The 18,614-nt window shown below is 27.3% G+C and overlaps 4 protein-coding genes across 6 annotated transcripts; 1 reads left to right on the forward strand and 3 right to left on the reverse strand.

Annotated features, from left to right (window-relative positions):
- The first annotated feature begins 403 nt into the window (after positions 1-403).
- LOC130671280 (uncharacterized protein K02A2.6-like) lies at positions 404-880 on the forward strand. Its single transcript, XM_057475068.1, has one exon. It carries the CDS (start codon positions 404-406, stop codon positions 878-880), a length of 477 nt encoding a protein of 158 aa, XP_057331051.1.
- A 3,465-nt stretch (positions 881-4,345) lies between these two features.
- LOC130672183 (codanin-1) lies at positions 4,346-10,297 on the reverse strand. 3 transcript variants are annotated; one of them, XM_057476564.1, is made up of 8 exons: positions 9,933-10,297; positions 9,736-9,827; positions 8,249-9,156; positions 7,356-8,175; positions 6,993-7,275; positions 6,634-6,910; positions 6,177-6,334; positions 4,346-6,101 (listed from the first exon to the last, which is right to left on the reverse strand). In XM_057476564.1, exons 1-8 carry the CDS (start codon positions 10,014-10,016, stop codon positions 4,401-4,403), a joined length of 4,323 nt encoding a protein of 1,440 aa, XP_057332547.1. In that variant the 5' UTR covers positions 10,017-10,297; the 3' UTR covers positions 4,346-4,400. The 3 variants fall into 3 exon arrangements, with proteins under 3 accessions (XP_057332547.1, XP_057332546.1, XP_057332548.1); XM_057476563.1 differs by having other exon boundaries at positions 6,634-6,913; positions 9,933-10,296; XM_057476565.1 differs by lacking the exons at positions 9,736-9,827; positions 9,933-10,297 and having other exon boundaries at positions 4,347-6,101; positions 6,634-6,913; positions 8,249-8,607; positions 8,679-8,816.
- A 432-nt stretch (positions 10,298-10,729) lies between these two features.
- On the reverse strand, positions 10,730-14,025 carry LOC130672185 (jerky protein homolog-like). Its single transcript, XM_057476569.1, has 3 exons — positions 13,797-14,025; positions 12,231-13,652; positions 10,730-11,885 (listed from the first exon to the last, which is right to left on the reverse strand). The coding sequence occupies exons 2-3, from the start codon at positions 13,636-13,638 to the stop codon at positions 11,620-11,622; spliced, it is 1,674 nt and encodes a 557-aa protein (XP_057332552.1). The 5' UTR covers positions 13,639-13,652; positions 13,797-14,025; the 3' UTR covers positions 10,730-11,619.
- A 917-nt stretch (positions 14,026-14,942) lies between these two features.
- LOC130672186 (cathepsin L) lies at positions 14,943-17,250 on the reverse strand. The gene is made up of 6 exons (XM_057476570.1): positions 17,098-17,250; positions 16,498-16,641; positions 16,272-16,424; positions 15,964-16,182; positions 15,522-15,879; positions 14,943-15,450 (listed from the first exon to the last, which is right to left on the reverse strand). The coding sequence occupies exons 2-6, from the start codon at positions 16,591-16,593 to the stop codon at positions 15,242-15,244; spliced, it is 1,035 nt and encodes a 344-aa protein (XP_057332553.1). The 5' UTR covers positions 16,594-16,641; positions 17,098-17,250; the 3' UTR covers positions 14,943-15,241.
- Positions 17,251-18,614: the final 1,364 nt, after the last annotated feature.

Here is an 18,614-nt window from a genome sequence, read left to right on the forward strand (position 1 = left end):
CTTAAGAGTTATTTTAAAGATGAAAAAATGATTGCTACGGACCGTGTGTTTAAGTCTTACCAGGGAGATGTTATGGAACCATTGGGAGTATTAAATTGTAGAGTTACAGTAAAGAATAAAAGGGAAGGAGATGAGTTTCAATTGTTTGTTTCTGAAGGGAGTAGTAATCCGATAATTGGTAGAAACGGGATTAGCAAATTGAGATTGTTTAAACGTAATGATTCTATAGAATCTAATCATATATGATCATATCTAATTAATGATTAGTAATCATTTATGATCAGACATGGCCAATTTTCATATATGATCATATAGGAATGCTCATATATGATCATATATGGTCAGACATGAATTTTTTTTCCCGGGTAGTTTCACGCAAGAAATTAAATTTGTTAATCAAGATATGAAGACACAGAAATTGTTACTAGAATTCCAGAATGTGTTTTCCGAGACACTAGGCAAGTTTAAAAATAAAAAAGTAAAATTGGAACTTGAGGAAGATGCTAAGCCTGTTCTTTGTAAAGCTCGATCGCTACCATATGCCTTAAAGGCAAAAGTAGAAGAGGAAATTAAGCGGCTGGTTTGTGAAGGAATATTGGTTCCAGTTAAAGATAGTGAATGGGCCACGCCTATAGTCCCAGTCATCAAGAGTAACGGACAGGTGCGGATTTGTGGTGATTTTAAGATCACATTAAATCCCAATTTAAGGAAAAATAGACACCCAATACCCAGGATTCCAGATTTGTTGTCAAGGATTGAAAATGGCGTATGTTTGTCAAAGATTGATTTATCGGATGCATATCTACAGTTGGAGCTTGTGGAGGAATCAAGAGAGTTAGTTGTTATCAATATGTTAAATTTCTATCATCCGGGATATTAACCTTGTATTCGTTGTTTAGCTCTTTTGTGAATATTTTCCAGTTGGTTGCTTTGTATAAGTATCTAGGTGTCACTGCTTTTAGAAGTGATATTCTGGTTTGTACTTGGGTCTCTATTAATATTGCATTATGATCGCTTTGCTAAAATTGCCATTTACTAGATTGTTCAATTGAACTGGGGTTTGAACCCACGCCTGGCCAGGGATCAAATTCGAGAGCTTTAAGTCCCTGCTTAAAAAATCCGATAGATTCTCATAGCTGTATGTATAAGGCCCTATACTTAACTATAGCATTTCTCATAGAACTCATTTATTCTTATAAAATTTCTATGGGAATTTATGAGAATCTATTGGATTCTATGAGATTTTCTAAACAGGGGTCGTGAGAGCTCGCTCGGCCATGATCACCGGTTTTCCAATACATTTTGATTTTTTCAATTAAAGCTAGCCTGGTCACTTTAAAGTTATATTACAAGAACGCTCAGGAACACAATTCCATTGAGCTTAAGAAAACACCGTCCACAGATTACATTACACCAAATCAAATTCATTTTAAACCGATCTAATTTAAATGTCGGCATCGGGACGAATCTCAGGTCCGAAATACCTTACAACTTCATTCGTGAAGAATTCTTCCGGCTTCCACTGGGATTCGAACCCACGCCTGGCCAACGATCGTGTTCGAGAGATCTAAGTCTTACGCCTTAAACCGCTCAGCCACGATCGCCGGTTTTTCCCATACATTTGTGTAAAGCGCTATCAAGCGTCATCTATCGGAAATTCACAATTCCAAACCGCCGCATCATGGAAGCTCTCTCTGCTTATTCTCTAGTCTCTATTCTCCATGCACCGCACAAACTAACAAACCTGTGAATGGAAACCGTTCCAAAATAGTGAGACAGACGTTATCTCGTACTCTTTCTGTTTCGGGCAACCAATTCCGTTCTGCACATTGTTTGTGCGCACGCAATATGGTAGAGTACTTCAAATAAAATATTGGTAGGGTAAATGTGGGTATTACTGCGGTTTTTTAGATAGGTCTAACTTTAAAAAGGGTTTTATGGTAATCATTGCACGAAATCAGTGATATTTTTTTTTTATACTGAAATTTAACTAATTTTGAACATAAAAAACATTAAATTATGCAATAAATCAATTGTTTATTTAAATAATCAGTGATTTAAAAAAAAGTTCAGTAGCATGTATTACTGCGGGTCTGAAAACAGCGTACCCCTATTACTGCGTGCCAATTACTGCGAACGACCCAATTACTGCGTGTCTATTACTGCGGATAGCTCAAGATGGTCAAGAGTTGAGAATTTGTTAAAAATTTGGAAGAAAAACATTAGAGAAACAATTATAAGTGTATTAAAATAAGTAAAAACTATCTTTATTTCAAAAAATAAATATTACAACTAAACACAGCACTTTTAAATTACACTACTAAAATTGACCAGCATAGTTTTATAGCTACGATAAAATCATTTGTCTATTATACTAATTATTATTAATTTGTTTTTGTAATTCAAGTTCTGCAGCTTCAAGCTCAGCAATTTTCTTCTTTATTTCCGCAGCTTTTAATTTTTTCAGCAACCCTTCTTCTTTTAACTTTTGTTTCTCCTCCGCTTCTTTAATTTTTTGTTGCTGTTTTTCAAATTTTTCCTCGCATTTTTCATTCCTTTCGATTTTATGTTTTTTTTCTTACTAACATTCGTTTTATTATTAATTTTACCCATTTTTTCATCTACCACTTGATCACACTTTAACACACGTTATATTTTTGTAGGTTAGGATGTAAATATTTTCAGTCGCAGTAATAGGGACAAACCTGTACAACTAGAGGCGCTTCAATTACTGCGGAATTTTTGAAAAAACCGCAGTAATACACTATCGATTTTTAAGTACTAATTACTGCGGCAGTAATTAAAAAAAAAATTATTAATAAAAATCATGTTTTATTTAATTTTTGATATTAAATAAGTATTATCTTACTCCTACATAAAATAAATAAGCACAATAAAATTATATATTTATAATAAAAGGCCTATTCGTGTCACTGCTTTTGCCACAGAAACTCACAAAGTAGGCATAAATTCATATCTTTACCACGTGTCAATTTTAATTAGTTAAAAATAAATTGAATTAACAATTTTATTTATAAAACAATTGATCCATCTTATCTTTAAAGGTATAAGTTATTAGTAATAATTTATTTAAGCTTCAAGAACTAATATATCATTTATTTATTATCAAATTAAAAATATCCGCAGTATTACCCACAACCGCAGTAATACCCACATTTACCCTACTTTAAAATTAATAAAAAAAAACTTTTTCGTAATTAAAATTCATAAGTATGACATATATTCTCATTTGAATTACGTTTATACAATATCCAATTCATATAACGTTTTATTTGTATGAAACATGTCAATTACTAAAACTTACAATAAATTTGAAAATTAACGAATAATTCGAATTATTCGGTTCGAAGTTCGAATCTCTAAATAAGCACTAGATTTTTGCATGGAGGAAATTCAGAAAAAAAAGAAAATTTCAAAATTACATTTCGTAGCTCGAATAATTTTATAAAATTAAATTGAAACTAATTTTTTCTTTTTTACCAGTTTTCACCGCGCGACTTAGAAAAATTCGTGGATATGTTGTAGTATTCTATATCGAGTTAACTGTAAAAACGGAAAAAAAATTTTTTTAAAAATAAATACAATTGTTATTTTTGATACTTCAAAATTATATAAAAATAAAAAGTTATTTAATATACCTTTATACTAGTGTAAAATTTAAGTTATTTTTAAATCAAGTAACTATTAATATTTCATTTTTATTTGTAGTATAATAAATTAACTTGTTTCAAATATTAAACACAATTTTTATTAACGTGTAATTTTATAATTATTTGTACAATTATTCTGGATATATATATATATATATATATATATATATATATATATATTAGTGCGTCATTTCAGAGCAAGTTTTTTTAAGTGCATGTGGAGAAAATCATAGTTAAACACAAAAAATAATCTTCGATTAGAGATCTAGTTCATTGAAAAATTCGATTTTCCTATTTAAATAACACAGGAAAATTTTTTTTTTCAAGCTTTGAGTATTTATAACTCGTTAACAGATCAATAGATCGAATACACTAATACACTCATAATTTTTGTAGGAAATTAGATTTAATTAGTTAGAGTTAAAAATACTCAAAGCTTGAAAAAAAAGTTTCCTGTTTTATTTAAATGGGAAAATCGAATTTTTCAATGAGCTAGATCTCTAACCGAGATAGAATTTTTTTTCTTGTACGAAAATTTTTTTTGCGTTGAACTATGATTTTCTCCACATGCACTTAAAAAAAAAAAATTGCTCTGAAATGACGCACCTTAATATATATATATATATATATATATATATATATATATATATATATATATATATATATATATATATATATATTAATTTGTTATATAGAAATGAAAATAAAATAATAATTTAAACTATTTTATTAGTTGTAATTTAATTCAGAACATGTTTCAGCAATCCAACCAATTAGATGTTTAACTTTTTCAGTGTGCTCGTTTGAACAATTGTAATGACTTATTGCTTGCAATAAACAACTTGGAATTGATTTTAAAACATGAACATGCCATTCAAGTCTCAATAATGCAACACATTGTTCACTGAAATTTTCAATCGTTAGTATATTTTCTGCTAACAACCTTTGGATAAATTTCCCATATCTCGTCCAAATTGATGAATCATAAGTTTGCATTAAAAGCTTTATGTTACGAGGACTTAACAGTCCTGAAAACAATTTATCAGCATCACTGTACAATTTCCATAATTCAATAAAATTATTTTCTACATTGATAGTCATTAATTCACTTTTAAAAACCATTATATGTAAAGCATAGTCAATACTTAAAGTACATAAAACCTTTTTAGTTGATGGTATTAAACCATTTTTTTCAAATAATGTTGATCGTGTGTTTTTGATATTAATTAAAATATTATCTTCAGTTAATATTGACCATTTTCCAGTTTGTTCAATCAATTCCCACATAGAATTACGAATATCATTAATTACTGAAGTAGAATAAGGTTCTTTCAAATCAATCTTTACATTTTGTCTGATGTTTTTTGAGTCTTCATCTCCATCAGCTAATTTTTTATTTAAATAATCTTCATAAATATTTTTTGATGTCATAACACCATTAATATATGAATCGATCCACTGATTTATTCGTTCCATTGACATTTTAACAGCAATTTTAATACACATATTTTTTACAGATTCTAAAATATCTTCAGCTAATAATGATTCGATGGAATTTTTTATTTTTGCTTCACACATCTTAGGAATTATTTTTTTACATTCATCTTTAATTTCACATGTTACAATTTTTTTATGCTCACCCATTCCGCCAGCTGTGATGACTTCTTCATTAGTTTTTTTGCTTATTTTGTTTTTCCATATTTTATAATTTTTTTCTTTGATCGTTGATATCACAAATGCACAAATATATTTAACACATGTTGAAGCAACTCTTTCAGAAACAAAATCAACTGTTTTTTTAATTGAACGTGGTTGACTATGAAAAAAGGCATTCTCTAATTGTAATTCCAGAGTAACTGCTTTTGTAGAATTTGATGGCTGAGATAATTTGCAAGAGACAGGCGTAATATGACGATTGGCATTACTACCGCTATTTATACTTGAATTTCCAGATGTTAATAATATTTTTAATTCTTTCAAAAATTTACAACAAATGTATAACGCTCTGTCGTCAATGATTTTCATTTCATCTAATATTATATTGCGTCCGGTAATATTTTTTGATGTTTCAACTAATAATTTCGATGATGTTTTAATGGATTCTTTTTCACTACGCAAAGGTTTTACTATTATTTTTAGACTGTTGTAGTGTGAATGCCAGTTATAGTAAATATCTTTTGGAAAATTAGGAAGTTCGAAAAGCCATCCAACGGAAAAAGTTATCAGTAATGCTGTTTCGAGATTTAACAAGTTATATGCAGTACGATATATATAATAAAGAATTTCACATAGTTTTAAATAATATGGTAAATAAAATGAAACTGAATCCATCATGGCAAGATATTGAACCATCCATGGAACAGTGAGCAATAATTTGCCATTTTTTATAGCATTTGATAAGCATTCTTGTAAATCCAAAGGCGGAAGAGTCTGAAATAAAATTAAATTAAATGAAAAAAAAAAAAAAAAAAAAAATACATAAATAACAAATATTTGTATTCTTACACGACTTCGCAAAGCTATTTGTGTATTTATTGAATCCAATGTTTTAACTTCTGATTTAAATGGTAATGATACAAGAAAGCCTAAGAATTTAGCCATTACTCGAAGACTTGATAAACAAATAATGTAATTTTGCTTTGTGATTTCATCTACTGAATTTTCTGTAATTATTATAAAACAATTATAATTTTAAATTATTTAAAAAATAATAGTATATTACACGCAAAAGGAGAAAAGCAGAATTGGAACGTCCTATTTTCCTCTGTGGTGTGAATACAATTTTTTACCAGATATGTGCCTGGAAGTTTAAATTTTTGTCTCTGTGGAAAGAATGGCGCATGTGCTAATTTTTATAACTTTTTATAAAAAGAAAAAACAACTTTCTTCCCTCTAAACAGGGCAGAAATTTAAACTTTCAGTCTACGAATGGTGAAAATATTGTTTATTATATTATTTATACCTTTTGTATCAATATCACTGCATGTAAATTGTGTTTCATTTAATTCTATTATTTCTTGAATAAAACAATGTTCTAAAATAACATTAAATTTTGGATTAGAAGAAGCTAAAATAAAATCCCTATAAAATTCTTGGATTCCAAGAAATTCTGGATGTGGTACTGGTCCTAATGATGTTACTGGAGTTACCAATCGTTCCTTTAATTGTTTCAACTTTTCTGGATCTATGTCTTTTAAATATTTAAAAACACTCAAATTTTGATCATCATCCAGTTGTTCCTGCTACATAATTATTATATTATTACCGATTATTAAATAAAATTATTGACATATTTTAATAAATATATATTATGGGTATTACGTTTTTTCCAATTTGTACAGAAGACATTAAAAGCTGTGATTTGAATAATCGTGCAATATGATAATAATTTATAGCATCATGATGCATTGATAACAACGTGTTTATTTTTTTATCTAATGTCGTGGAAAAAGACCAATTCGGACGTAAATGATTTTCTTCCCAAGTTTTTAAAATTTCATAAAATAAATCGCGTTGTTTTCGAAATGTAGAAAATGCTAAAGGTGAAGGAAAATTTTCTCGATTATCTGTGTCCATTTGGAAACAAACATTTGTTTGCAATATACTGAAATAAAAATTTTAATTAATAAATCTTTAAATATGTATCTTTTAATAATATTATAATTTTTAAATTGTTACGCTCACCCGGCATCATTGTATGGTTTAAATTGTTTAGATCGTATACATTTAACTGAGTATAATTCTTTTAAATACTCTCGTAGTGTTGGTTGAAATGTTACTATCAGTGCATTATCATAAAGCAACTTCAACGTTGCTCGATCTAATACTGACAACAAATTTTTTCCATTGAAAAGAACAGCTGTTGCAAAATAAATACAATTATGAGCTGTACTGAAATAGTTTTTTTCATTTTGAGATAACTCAAGTTTTTTACTATCTGTTGATTCATCCATTACAGATTTGAAATCATCTTTTTCATTTAACTGAGCCTTATTATTATCATCACTTATTTCAGAACCATCTTCAACAATATCTGAAACTCCTAAATTTATTTTTAATTCATCTAATGAACTTAAATTATTGTTTTGTTTATTTTTTTCTACTGTAATCAGGCTTTTGTCTTCATCTTCAGGTAATTTATATTGAAATGTAATCAAAGAAATAATAAAATATAATTCCGACATCGGATTTAAAATTAAATTTTTACTTAATAGACACGAATAAAGTTTTGCTAAAATATCTAACACTTTGATATTTTCAACGAGTTCTAATTTAGGTACAATAAATGGAGATGATTTAGGTTTAATGACACATTTTAATTCCTGACTAGTTACTTCAGTAATAACATCAGCTTTTGGTTGTTTTTGTCTTTCTAATTTCAATAATTCTCTTTCAATTTCAAATGACGACATTTCGTTTAATTTATCATTTGGTTGAGTTTCCACAAACTGCGGATTCACTATTCGTGGCCTGTTTACTATACCAAAAACTTGCACTTTGTTTACTGAAATAGAATAAATTATGTAAATTATATAAATATTTTAATTTTTTTAATATAAATATGAATAAGTTGTTACTTGTATCAGAAGAAAGATCCAATTTTGTAGGTTTAATGCGACGCTTAGACTTCAATTGACTTTGACTAACTTGTATTGATGATTCATTTTTCGAAGATTCTGAATTAGGTGTAGTTTTCAATTTAAAATTTTTTGTTCTATCTTTCTTATTATTTTTTTTTAAATTGTTTACTTCTGTACTTAAAAAGTCACCAAAACATATACTATGACTGTTATCATTTATTATCTGATTGTTATTTTGCTTATAAATAGGACTTTTATTTTTATTTCTACTCCTAGGAGCTTTTTTTTTCAAAGGGATGTCATTTGATGGATTACATTTTGGCGCCATATAATTGGTATACAATGGCGAAATAGGACTGCAAGGAATCATACTTGTATTCAATGACGCATTTGAGTCATTAGATTCATTGATCATAGACTGCCTTACTTGCAAAGATGTACTTGATATACTTTGATCACCATTGGAAGCATCATCAATATTTACAGAACGATTTAAATTGCTTGATTGTGGATAGCTGCGATTTACAATTGGGCTAAAAGATTTTGATAATTCATTAAAACTTGACACTGAATCAACAGTCGACATATTTTTCGAAATATCAATGATACCCGGAGTAATTGATCCATCAGTTTGAGTCTTAATATGTGGAATTTTTTGCAATGGAGTACTCGTAAGTTTTAATTCACAACTTTCATTTTCTGTATTGGTGTCAATAAAGTTTCGTTCTGACGAATTACTTTTATCATCATTAAATTCTGTTGACAATTGTAATTTTGAACTTTTATTTTCACCAATTATTTGATGTTTATTTTTATCGAAAAACTCTTTTTGTTTTGATGGTGTACAACAAACAGTTTTTTTAACTTGACCCTCTGAAGCATCATTATTTCCAACGTGTAATATACTAGGATGGAAAAAAAAATCTCAAATATAATATTTAAAACAATACTTATTTAATAAATTAAAAAAAAATTAATCAACAACGATAAATAAATTTTTTTAAAAATGGCTCTGAAGTTCGTAGATACATATGAATGTCATTGACAATTAGCAGTTTAATAAAATTTGAAACGAATACTCAAATAAAATGTAAGCAGACTAACAATTAAAAACTGCGTACTCAGTTAATTGAAAAATCAGTACGCGTATTTTTTTTTAAATTCATTATTTCATGAATTTTTTTATTTATTTATTTAAAATTTATAAATTGTCTCACATCTGCTAAATTCACACTTATGGTTAATAGGAAATTAATTTTCGTATATAGAAAATTAAAATAACTATGAGTGCAATTTAAAAAAAAAAAAATTTTTTTATAATTTATCGTTTTGAAAAAAAACCAAAATATTTCATGGCAATTTGTGTATTTTTGGATTTTAGGTTGTAAAAAAACATGTGGACCTTGATTCTACACAATTACCAAAGTTATTAGACATCGGGTAACTTCTGTATTATAAAATAAATATTAATCATTTTTATTTACCCGTGACATTGTTTTCTCAAGTAATCTAGAAAATATGAGATGAATTCAGTAGGTGATGAATCAGTATGAGCGATGTTGGGAAAGTTAATATCCTGCAAGAAAAATATAAAAAATAAAATAAAATAAAAAATAAGTATACATGTGCATACATTATAACCTAAAAATAGATTGTAAAGTAAAAAAAATTTAATAATTACATCATAATTATTGGCAGTTAACCATTCTAAAATTTCATCAATTGAAATTTCCGATTTTATTATTTTATTTAGTGTATCCATCATTATAGTGTTGTATTATGACATACTTCGTTATATTTTTATTTTCAAAAATACACAATTGTTGTAAATCTTTAACTTGTATACATTGCAATAATTCATTAATTGTAACGAATATAATTATATGCGTAATAACTATTATTAATATTTTTTATACTAGTTCAATAAAACGTGAGCAATTGTAAACCATTAACGTAATTATTAAAACTTAAAACAACATGAAAAAAACACAAACCACGAAACAGGTGGAAAGTTCGGCTTCTTGTTCAAAGAACAGCCGAAGATTACCGATAATATTCGAACATAACTACTTCTCTCTTTCTCTCTATTTAATACAGTTCAAGTCCAATAAGTCATACATATTATAGGTATAGGTATACTTCATATGGTGTATATATGGTCAGTTCCTGTAATATGTGTGGATACGTAATAAATACCCGTCCAATAACGACCTGCTTTTCCTTATTTTTTTTTTTCTTGACTTCCTTTAAAAGTGAGTAGGGACAAATCGACCTGCCACCTATCACCATAAAATGAACCAAATTTAAAAAAATAAATTTACAGATATTTAATAAAAATTTTCTTAATTGAAGAATAAAATGATTTTATTATCGAAAGATGTTCCGGGTGCAATATCATGCCATAAAGAAATTGATAAAAATACCACGGTACAGCCGATGAGATGTTTGCTTTGTCGTGGGTCACATACAATCGGTAATAAAAAAGAGTTGGTTGAAAAATAGTTGAGCTAATATTTATTTATAAAATGTTAATAACTGTTTACCAAATATACATCTACATTTAATCATTTTTTTACGGTGAAATTTATACAACTACAGGCTTCTATCCATTTAAAATATTTATCAATATTTGGAGATATAAAAAAAAAAATAAAATAAAATCATCATTGTCACCGTGTGGTATTGCATCCGTGACAACAATGTTTTTTCGGCGTTTCACGAAAATAAATATTTTATCAATAAAAAGGTTTATTTTTTGTAAAATCAAATTTACAAAATAGAATTAAAATATAATATAGATGCTTTTAAATAAGCTTTGAGAAAGGTACAAAAAATAAGTAATTAATAATTATAAAAATAGTATAATCAGTAATGCAGTATCATTATTAATAGTATTGAGTGGTCTCAACTTTAATGACAGCCCTGATTAAAAATACTGATTGAACAGAAAATCGAGAAGCGGCCACTCCATGCAAACTGTATATCTATATATACAAACAAAAGAATTGAAATTATTGAAAAGAATTCAAATTTCATCATTTTTAATTCTTTTCAATCAGTATTTTTAACCAGGGAGTGCAATAAGCGGACAATTCATTTATTTTAAAATTTGAAAATTTAAATTAATAGAAAATAACTTTACAAAATACATGTAGAGAACTTTTAAAAATCTGTTCAAGTCAATTTTAAAATCATTTTCTCAATAATGAATTTCATAGTTCAAAGATTTAAAAACTGTAAGCTATCACTATTATAATTTACAGATTAATCGGATTGACTTACAATAATCTTTGACTTAACTTTACAAATAAATTATTATAATTAAATATGATCATATTAATGATATTATTGAATTTTTTGAGAGTTAATTACTTTGAATTTACCACCAAAGACATAATTTCAGTTTTTATTTTATGTAAGCTAACAATTGTGTCAAGAGATAATTTGAAATTATTTGAAAATTTAATAACTTTTTCAATGGCGTTTAATGCTTCTGGTCCAGACACTGAATTATCTTTAACCAATTCTGCTCTTTCATTAATGTTATCCAAGTTCTTATCAGTCTCATTCATTTCTTCGCTCTGGTTCTTTGAAAGATTAATGATTCCTTGATCCTTAAGAGATTTTTCGAAATCTTTAGATGAAAAAGAAAAAAAAAGATTAAAAAAAATTATTATTTATTTAAAAATACGTCAATATATTATAATTAAGGCAGGCCAGTAGTTATTTTTGTCCAAGTATTTCTCTAAGAATAAATTCTAAAGGCAAAATAAAGAACAGGGCTCGATGCATCACTCTATTATCTAGCAATCTAAGTTTTTATAATTTTAAAATTTATATTTGTTAAAGAGAAAAACGTGAGCAAAGTTTTCATTTACTGTGCAAGTGTAATAAGAATAGCATTATTCGTCTACTTGAAAAGAATATGATAGAGAAAAATACCCCGATCCCTTTTATTTTCCTGAAATAAAAATATTACCTTCTCCATCATTCTGTTCAATCCAATCCTTAACAGACTGTAATCTTATATTTTTGTATACGTCAATTTTTTGTAAAACTCTCAATACATCTCCATAGGTTAATTCTTCATCAACCATATCTTCTTCAACTGAGAAAATAAAATCGTGACTATTTACAGTGTCTGAATTAACAAATTCAAAAGAATTTGGTAAATTTTCAATTTTAAACTCAACAGGCCATAATTTTCTCCAGCACTTGTAAATTGATTCTTGTTTCACTGCTTCCCAAGCTTCATTCACCCAATAAACTGCCTCTTTAATCGTAACGTCTTTTAACAGAGCAGGTAAATCAACGTTGTCTTGTTTTTTACTCACTAAAGCTAGAGTTAAAATATACTTGTATCGCCGTTTAACTGCTTCAAGAATACCTTGATCTAGAGGCTGTATTAATGCCATAACGTTTGATGGAAAGATAACAGTCTCCATACTATTTACTTTCAAATGCAGATGAGCTTTGCAATCATTGACCAGAAGGACAGCTCTCAAAGGCAAATTTTCTTTTGTTAAATATCTAGTTACTTTTGGTACAAATTCATTTTTGAACCATTCTTCAAATATCTCAGTATCCATTGACGCATTTGTTTGATGCCTATAGTATACAGGTAAATGATTTTTAGGAATTCCATCCAAAGCTTTAGGGTTCTTAGTATTACCAATTATAACTAATGGTAATTTAAATGTGCCATCAGCATTACAACAAACCGTAACTGTCAAGCGATCAACGTTTTTTTTTAAACTACTTAATTCAGATTCTTCTTCCCTACTGAACATCATCATAGGAAGTGATTTATAATTTAACGGGGTATCAACAAGGTTAAAAACTTGTTTTCTTGATAGTCCCTCAGATTGCACATCATTTCGAAATTTAGCTATAAATTCTTCAGCAGCTTCTTGATCTCTTAATAATTTTTCCTTATTAGTCGTTTGTAGTTTTATGTTATATCTGTTCTTCCAGTTTCGTAACCAGCCATCGCTAGCACTAAACTTTGTTTTGCAATTCATTTTTTCATGTAAATCAAGAGCTCGTTGCTTCAACATTGTTCCTGTTACAAAATCACCTGTTCTTCTTGATTCGCACAACCAAATGTAAAGTGCTTCATCAACTTCAGCATTTAATGCTTGACGTCGACGTTTACGCTGAACTATATGTTCTATTAAACTGTCTTCAAGTTCCTTACGATTCTTTTTCCATTTTCTTACAGTACTAGCATTAACATTTATTTCTTTCAAAATATTATTCAAAGGTTCACTTTCCAAACGATTTATTATTTCTAACTTTTCTTTTATGGAAAAATTTTTGCACTTTCTTTTCAATTCTTTTTTTTTATCATCTCTTTCGGATAATTCATTAACGGTAGGCTTCTCCATTTTTTTTTTACATTCTAAAATTATTAATATTTATATTATTATTAGAAAAAAAAAAAAAAATATATATATATATATATTTATATATATATATATAATTTCAAACAATTTTTCATTTAACCTCAAAATTAGTATAAAAAAATAAATTTTCTAATACTTACTGCAACATTACCAATTGATATCACTTCAACTAACAATAAAATAGCAAGAACGTACTTCTAGTGTCTAACTAGATTATTTAATAATTAATTATAATAAAAATATGTACACAAGATGTGTTATAATCAAAGTCCAATAAGTGCTGATCCAATAAGTACAGACTTCCCCTCAATTCTTAACCACACTACGAATTACACAGTGACGTAGTCTCCCAATCGAAACAAATCGGAGCTTCATATTTATGTGTGTTGTGTATGCATGTATATGTGCATTATTCATGTGATGTAACAGCGCATCGTTATAGTTTACTCTTTAAAGGAGAAGGGGAATTTCATAAGTGCATTTTATCAGAAAATTTTTGCTCCTCCATTGACTACCACCCGTATTTATTGGACTGGAACTATATTCGCTATATTCACTATATACTATATAGCGAGTACTTATTGTAATTTAATTTAATTGTATTAATATAAAAAAGCAGAAGACAATACCCGATTTTTGTCATGTTTATTTAATTCTTTAAAATAAGATTTATTTTAATGAGTATAAATGTGGCAAGCATGAGACAATAATTTATAAATTTTAAATAAATAAATTTATTTATTTAAATAATGAAATTGAAAACAAAGCGCGTACTGATTTTTCGCTTATCTAAATACTCATTTTTTAATTTTAATTTTATTTACATTTCGTTTATTTATTCTAAAATTTTTAAAATTGCCAATTGTCAGCTACATTTACACTCATTCAATTTTATGAATTATAATTTATTTCCCAAAAACTATAATATGAGATATATCAATTTAATGACGTTTCCCGCAATTTACATATTACATACACAATTCAGTGGCACTATCTTAATGCGAAAAAAATAGAAAAGAACAATAAAGATAAAAAAAAAATCTTGCATTTATATTTTTATTTTTACTTCCTAATTTCAAATTTTTGCTTCATCTTGCATTTCTACTTGAATTGTTTCCTTGAAATTTTTTAGATAGCCACCAAAAAAGTTAATTGAATTAGAATAACCGTTTACTAGCTTGGAACCCATGATGGATACAAGGGCATAATTTACTGCTGTAGTACAGAAATGTCCTAGCAATATCTTATATTTTATAGGCTGAACTTTAAATGATCAAACGAATTAAATTTAAAAAAAAACTTTATTTTATATTTATGAGAATACATTATGTTTAAGTTTTTAATTTTAAAATTTAAATAACGAAAAGTTCTTTAAAAAAAATTTATTTTTAACTTGATATAATCGTAAAATCATAGTATTTTTAAAAAATTAATTGCAAAGTAAAATATACTTTAAAAATGAAAATATCATATAATAATCGTCATGGATAATAGAAACATAGTTTTTAGTGTTTCTCTTTGAGTTATTGTGAGAGTAATCTCATAATCTTCCAATGGATTAATTAAAAATATAAAAATGATTATACTAAACAAGAGGGTAACTAGCTGAGGATGCAATTCCACATTGGTTGTTTTTATTACGAGACATCTTAATGTATCCTTTCTCACCCCATTTTTCTCCCCAGCTGTTTTTAACAAGCCAGTAGTCTGTTCCATTTTCATCAGTACCATAACCGACAACTAGAACACCGTGATCTAATTGGTCACTAGAACATTCCTCCTCATCATAGACACCTGTACAAATTAAAGAAAAAATTTCAATTTAATAAATAATAAAACAAGATAATTAAATCTAAATATATTACCTTCAGAATAAAATTGGAAAGATCGTTGGGAAGCATCAATAGCGACAGAAACTGGTCCTATTGTTGCAACAGCTTTTTTTAAACTTTCTTCATCATCTTGAGGAATATCAACGTATCCAACGTCATCAGCTCCGCTGTTTCGTGGATTATAACGACACTTGTCATCTTCTGCCTCATACGGATAAGTTTTTTCAGTATCAATTCCTTTATTATCTTTTATATACTGGAATGCTTGATCCATTAAACCACCGTTACAACCATTGTTACCGTACTTTCCAGAACAATCAATTAAATTTTGTTCACTTAATGATGTGAGAACGCCAGACTTTCTATAATGTTGTCCTTCTAAAGCTCCTGTCTGTCAATAGAAAATAAAAAATGGTTAATGATTCGATAAAAATTAATACATTGGATTATTAGAAAATAGAATTTTATTTATTACTGTAGAGAATGCCCAACATGAACCACAATGGCCTTGATCTTTCACTGGTGTAACAGCCCCTTTGTGTCTCCAGTCAACGGATTTTGGAAACTCAACATGTTCTGGTGGAATAAATGTTGCTCCACGGCTTAGACCTCCACTACGTTGTAAAGAAGATCTTAAAGTTGTATCTATACTTTTATTAAATCCATTCATCACACGAATAAAATCGTGATGGAGCTAAATCAATAGATAAAATACTTTTTAATATATTACTTATATTTATTTCTTAATAACTAATAATTTAATTAAATATATTATAAATATACCATATCTCCAAATTTGTTAAGAGAAAGTTTGTAAGAGACCAATCCTTTCTCATATTTAGCATTGTGTTGAGCAATCTTATGTTTATTATCCATGTAAATTTTCATTCTAAAACCTTCTTCTATATCATTTTCATACTGCTTGTTATGTTGAATCTAAATCAAACAATAATAATAGTAATAATATTAATCATAATAATAACATATTTTAAAAATTATCAAACTGTACCTTGAAAGTATTCCATTCTTCTTTAACAAGATCGTAAACTGAAATAGCCTGTATGGTACCAATAAGTACCATGAGCATAAACACAACAGTCTTCATGACTGATTATTTAACAGGAATCAAATTATAAATAAAAGAATATAAAACCTGAAAGGAAAAATAATTGAATAACTTTTAGGATTTGAGTGGTGTGATTTTAATATTACAATCAATATTTATTAAAAAAATAAAACAATATCAAGATCAAAGTTTCTTTGTTACGTGATGACTCATCCAACTTCATTGTCATTTTTTACAGCGAAAGGTTATTTATTGTATTGTATTATTTTTAATTAAAAAAAATTTTCCATTATTATATCACTTAAAGATTAATAATAACACGTCACAAAGTGATGTATAATTTATAACTGATTATTTAATTTTATTTATAAATTAATAATAATAAAAAAAAAAGGTGTATTGATAATTTTGTAAACTGCGCACTTAATAATATAGATATACACAATTATTTAAAAATAAATGTCGACTTTTTATGACTGTTAAAACTAAGTAATAAAAAATAATTAAAAAAAAAAAAAAATTATTTTTATAAGTATAATTTACCTCAGTAAAAAGTATATTAAAAAACTTAAGATGTGTTGACGACAACTGTCAAACTGGCACTGAGGGAAATGTAACTATGCTACGTTTTATTTATATTGTTTGTCTACTGTTACTTATCTACTGAACTACTGCAAACTACAAGTATTACACTATACTATAAGTTAAGAATGAGATGGCCTGAGAATAAAAAGTAAGTATAATATGCACCTCAATGGTTAGCCTCCATTGTTATTAAAAAAAAAAAAAATCTGTCATGTGTTTATATTACACCAATTAAAAATATTTCCTGGAACTCTATCTACAGAATATGAATCACGACACTGTTTATGTTATTATATTTACGGAGGTTTAGAATTTCTCAAAACTATAATCGAATTTCATGTTGATAGTGTTCATATTACCCGCTATCGCATCACGTGTGCCCTCCCCCGATATTATCTCTTCCTCCCCCTTTTTTTTAATAATCCGAAACGGCAAGAAAATATTCCAATGGTTTTTTTTTTTAAATTCTAATTTGTTCCCATAACATTAATTAATGTAATTAGTTATAAATAAGTAATATATGATGCTACACTAATCATTGTAAAACCAATACAAAGTTTTAGAGAGACGCTTTAAGCGAGAAAACCACCAAAAAATATTATTATTCAAATTATGAAACTAAAGTTTAAGTTGTAGAGAATTTATTATTTCCCAAACGGCACAAAGAAAAATTGTTGCCTTTTTGTTGAATTTAAGTTAACAATTGGTTAGATGATAGCAAATAGTTGCCTTAAACTTAACAAAAAGTAAAAAATTTTTTTTGTACCATTTAGGTTATGTAATTTATGGGGTAATTACAAAATAAATAACTTTTCTTTTAATCATAAAAAAAATCGAATCACGTGTATATTATGAATCATTGGTAATGTAACTACTCATCATTAGATGCTTATGAATTGCTCATGTGACTGACAATCTACGTGTTATCGTTTATAACCCATATTTCATATCATTGATAAATAAAGTATTGCTAAACTATTTTATTTTTATATTTTTTAGTAAGCAAAAAATTAAAAAACATTTAAATAACAAAAAAATTTTCGAGATAGCTATTTTTATTTTTTGTGACGAATCAAATACAATTGCTTATTAATAATAAAAAACAAAAAACTAACAAATAACATGTTCTATTTTTATTTGTTTATTTTGTTCTAAATTCGGGTATGACGTACTATTTTTTAAAACGACATCAAATTTATAATTGAAAATAATTACAGTAAATTCTATCTGAAATTAAACTTTTGGGGGTATTATAACAGTATAATTACAAATGGGCGGTGATTAACAATTTTTTAACCAATGACAACTGAGTTTCATCTCTTTAAATCTTTTATTTTTAAAAAAAGTAGCGGTGAGACGATAAAATATTGAGGGGAACGTAACAAGAAATAATTTTCTGTATCTACCTATATAGAGTTAACGGAAGTTTGACATAACATTGACCTTGGTGACACACGTGTAAATTTAAAAAACAA

Source organism: Microplitis mediator, chromosome 7 (assembly GCF_029852145.1).
Source record: "Microplitis mediator isolate UGA2020A chromosome 7, iyMicMedi2.1, whole genome shotgun sequence".
In the NCBI taxonomy this organism is placed as follows: domain Eukaryota; kingdom Metazoa; phylum Arthropoda; class Insecta; order Hymenoptera; family Braconidae; genus Microplitis; species Microplitis mediator.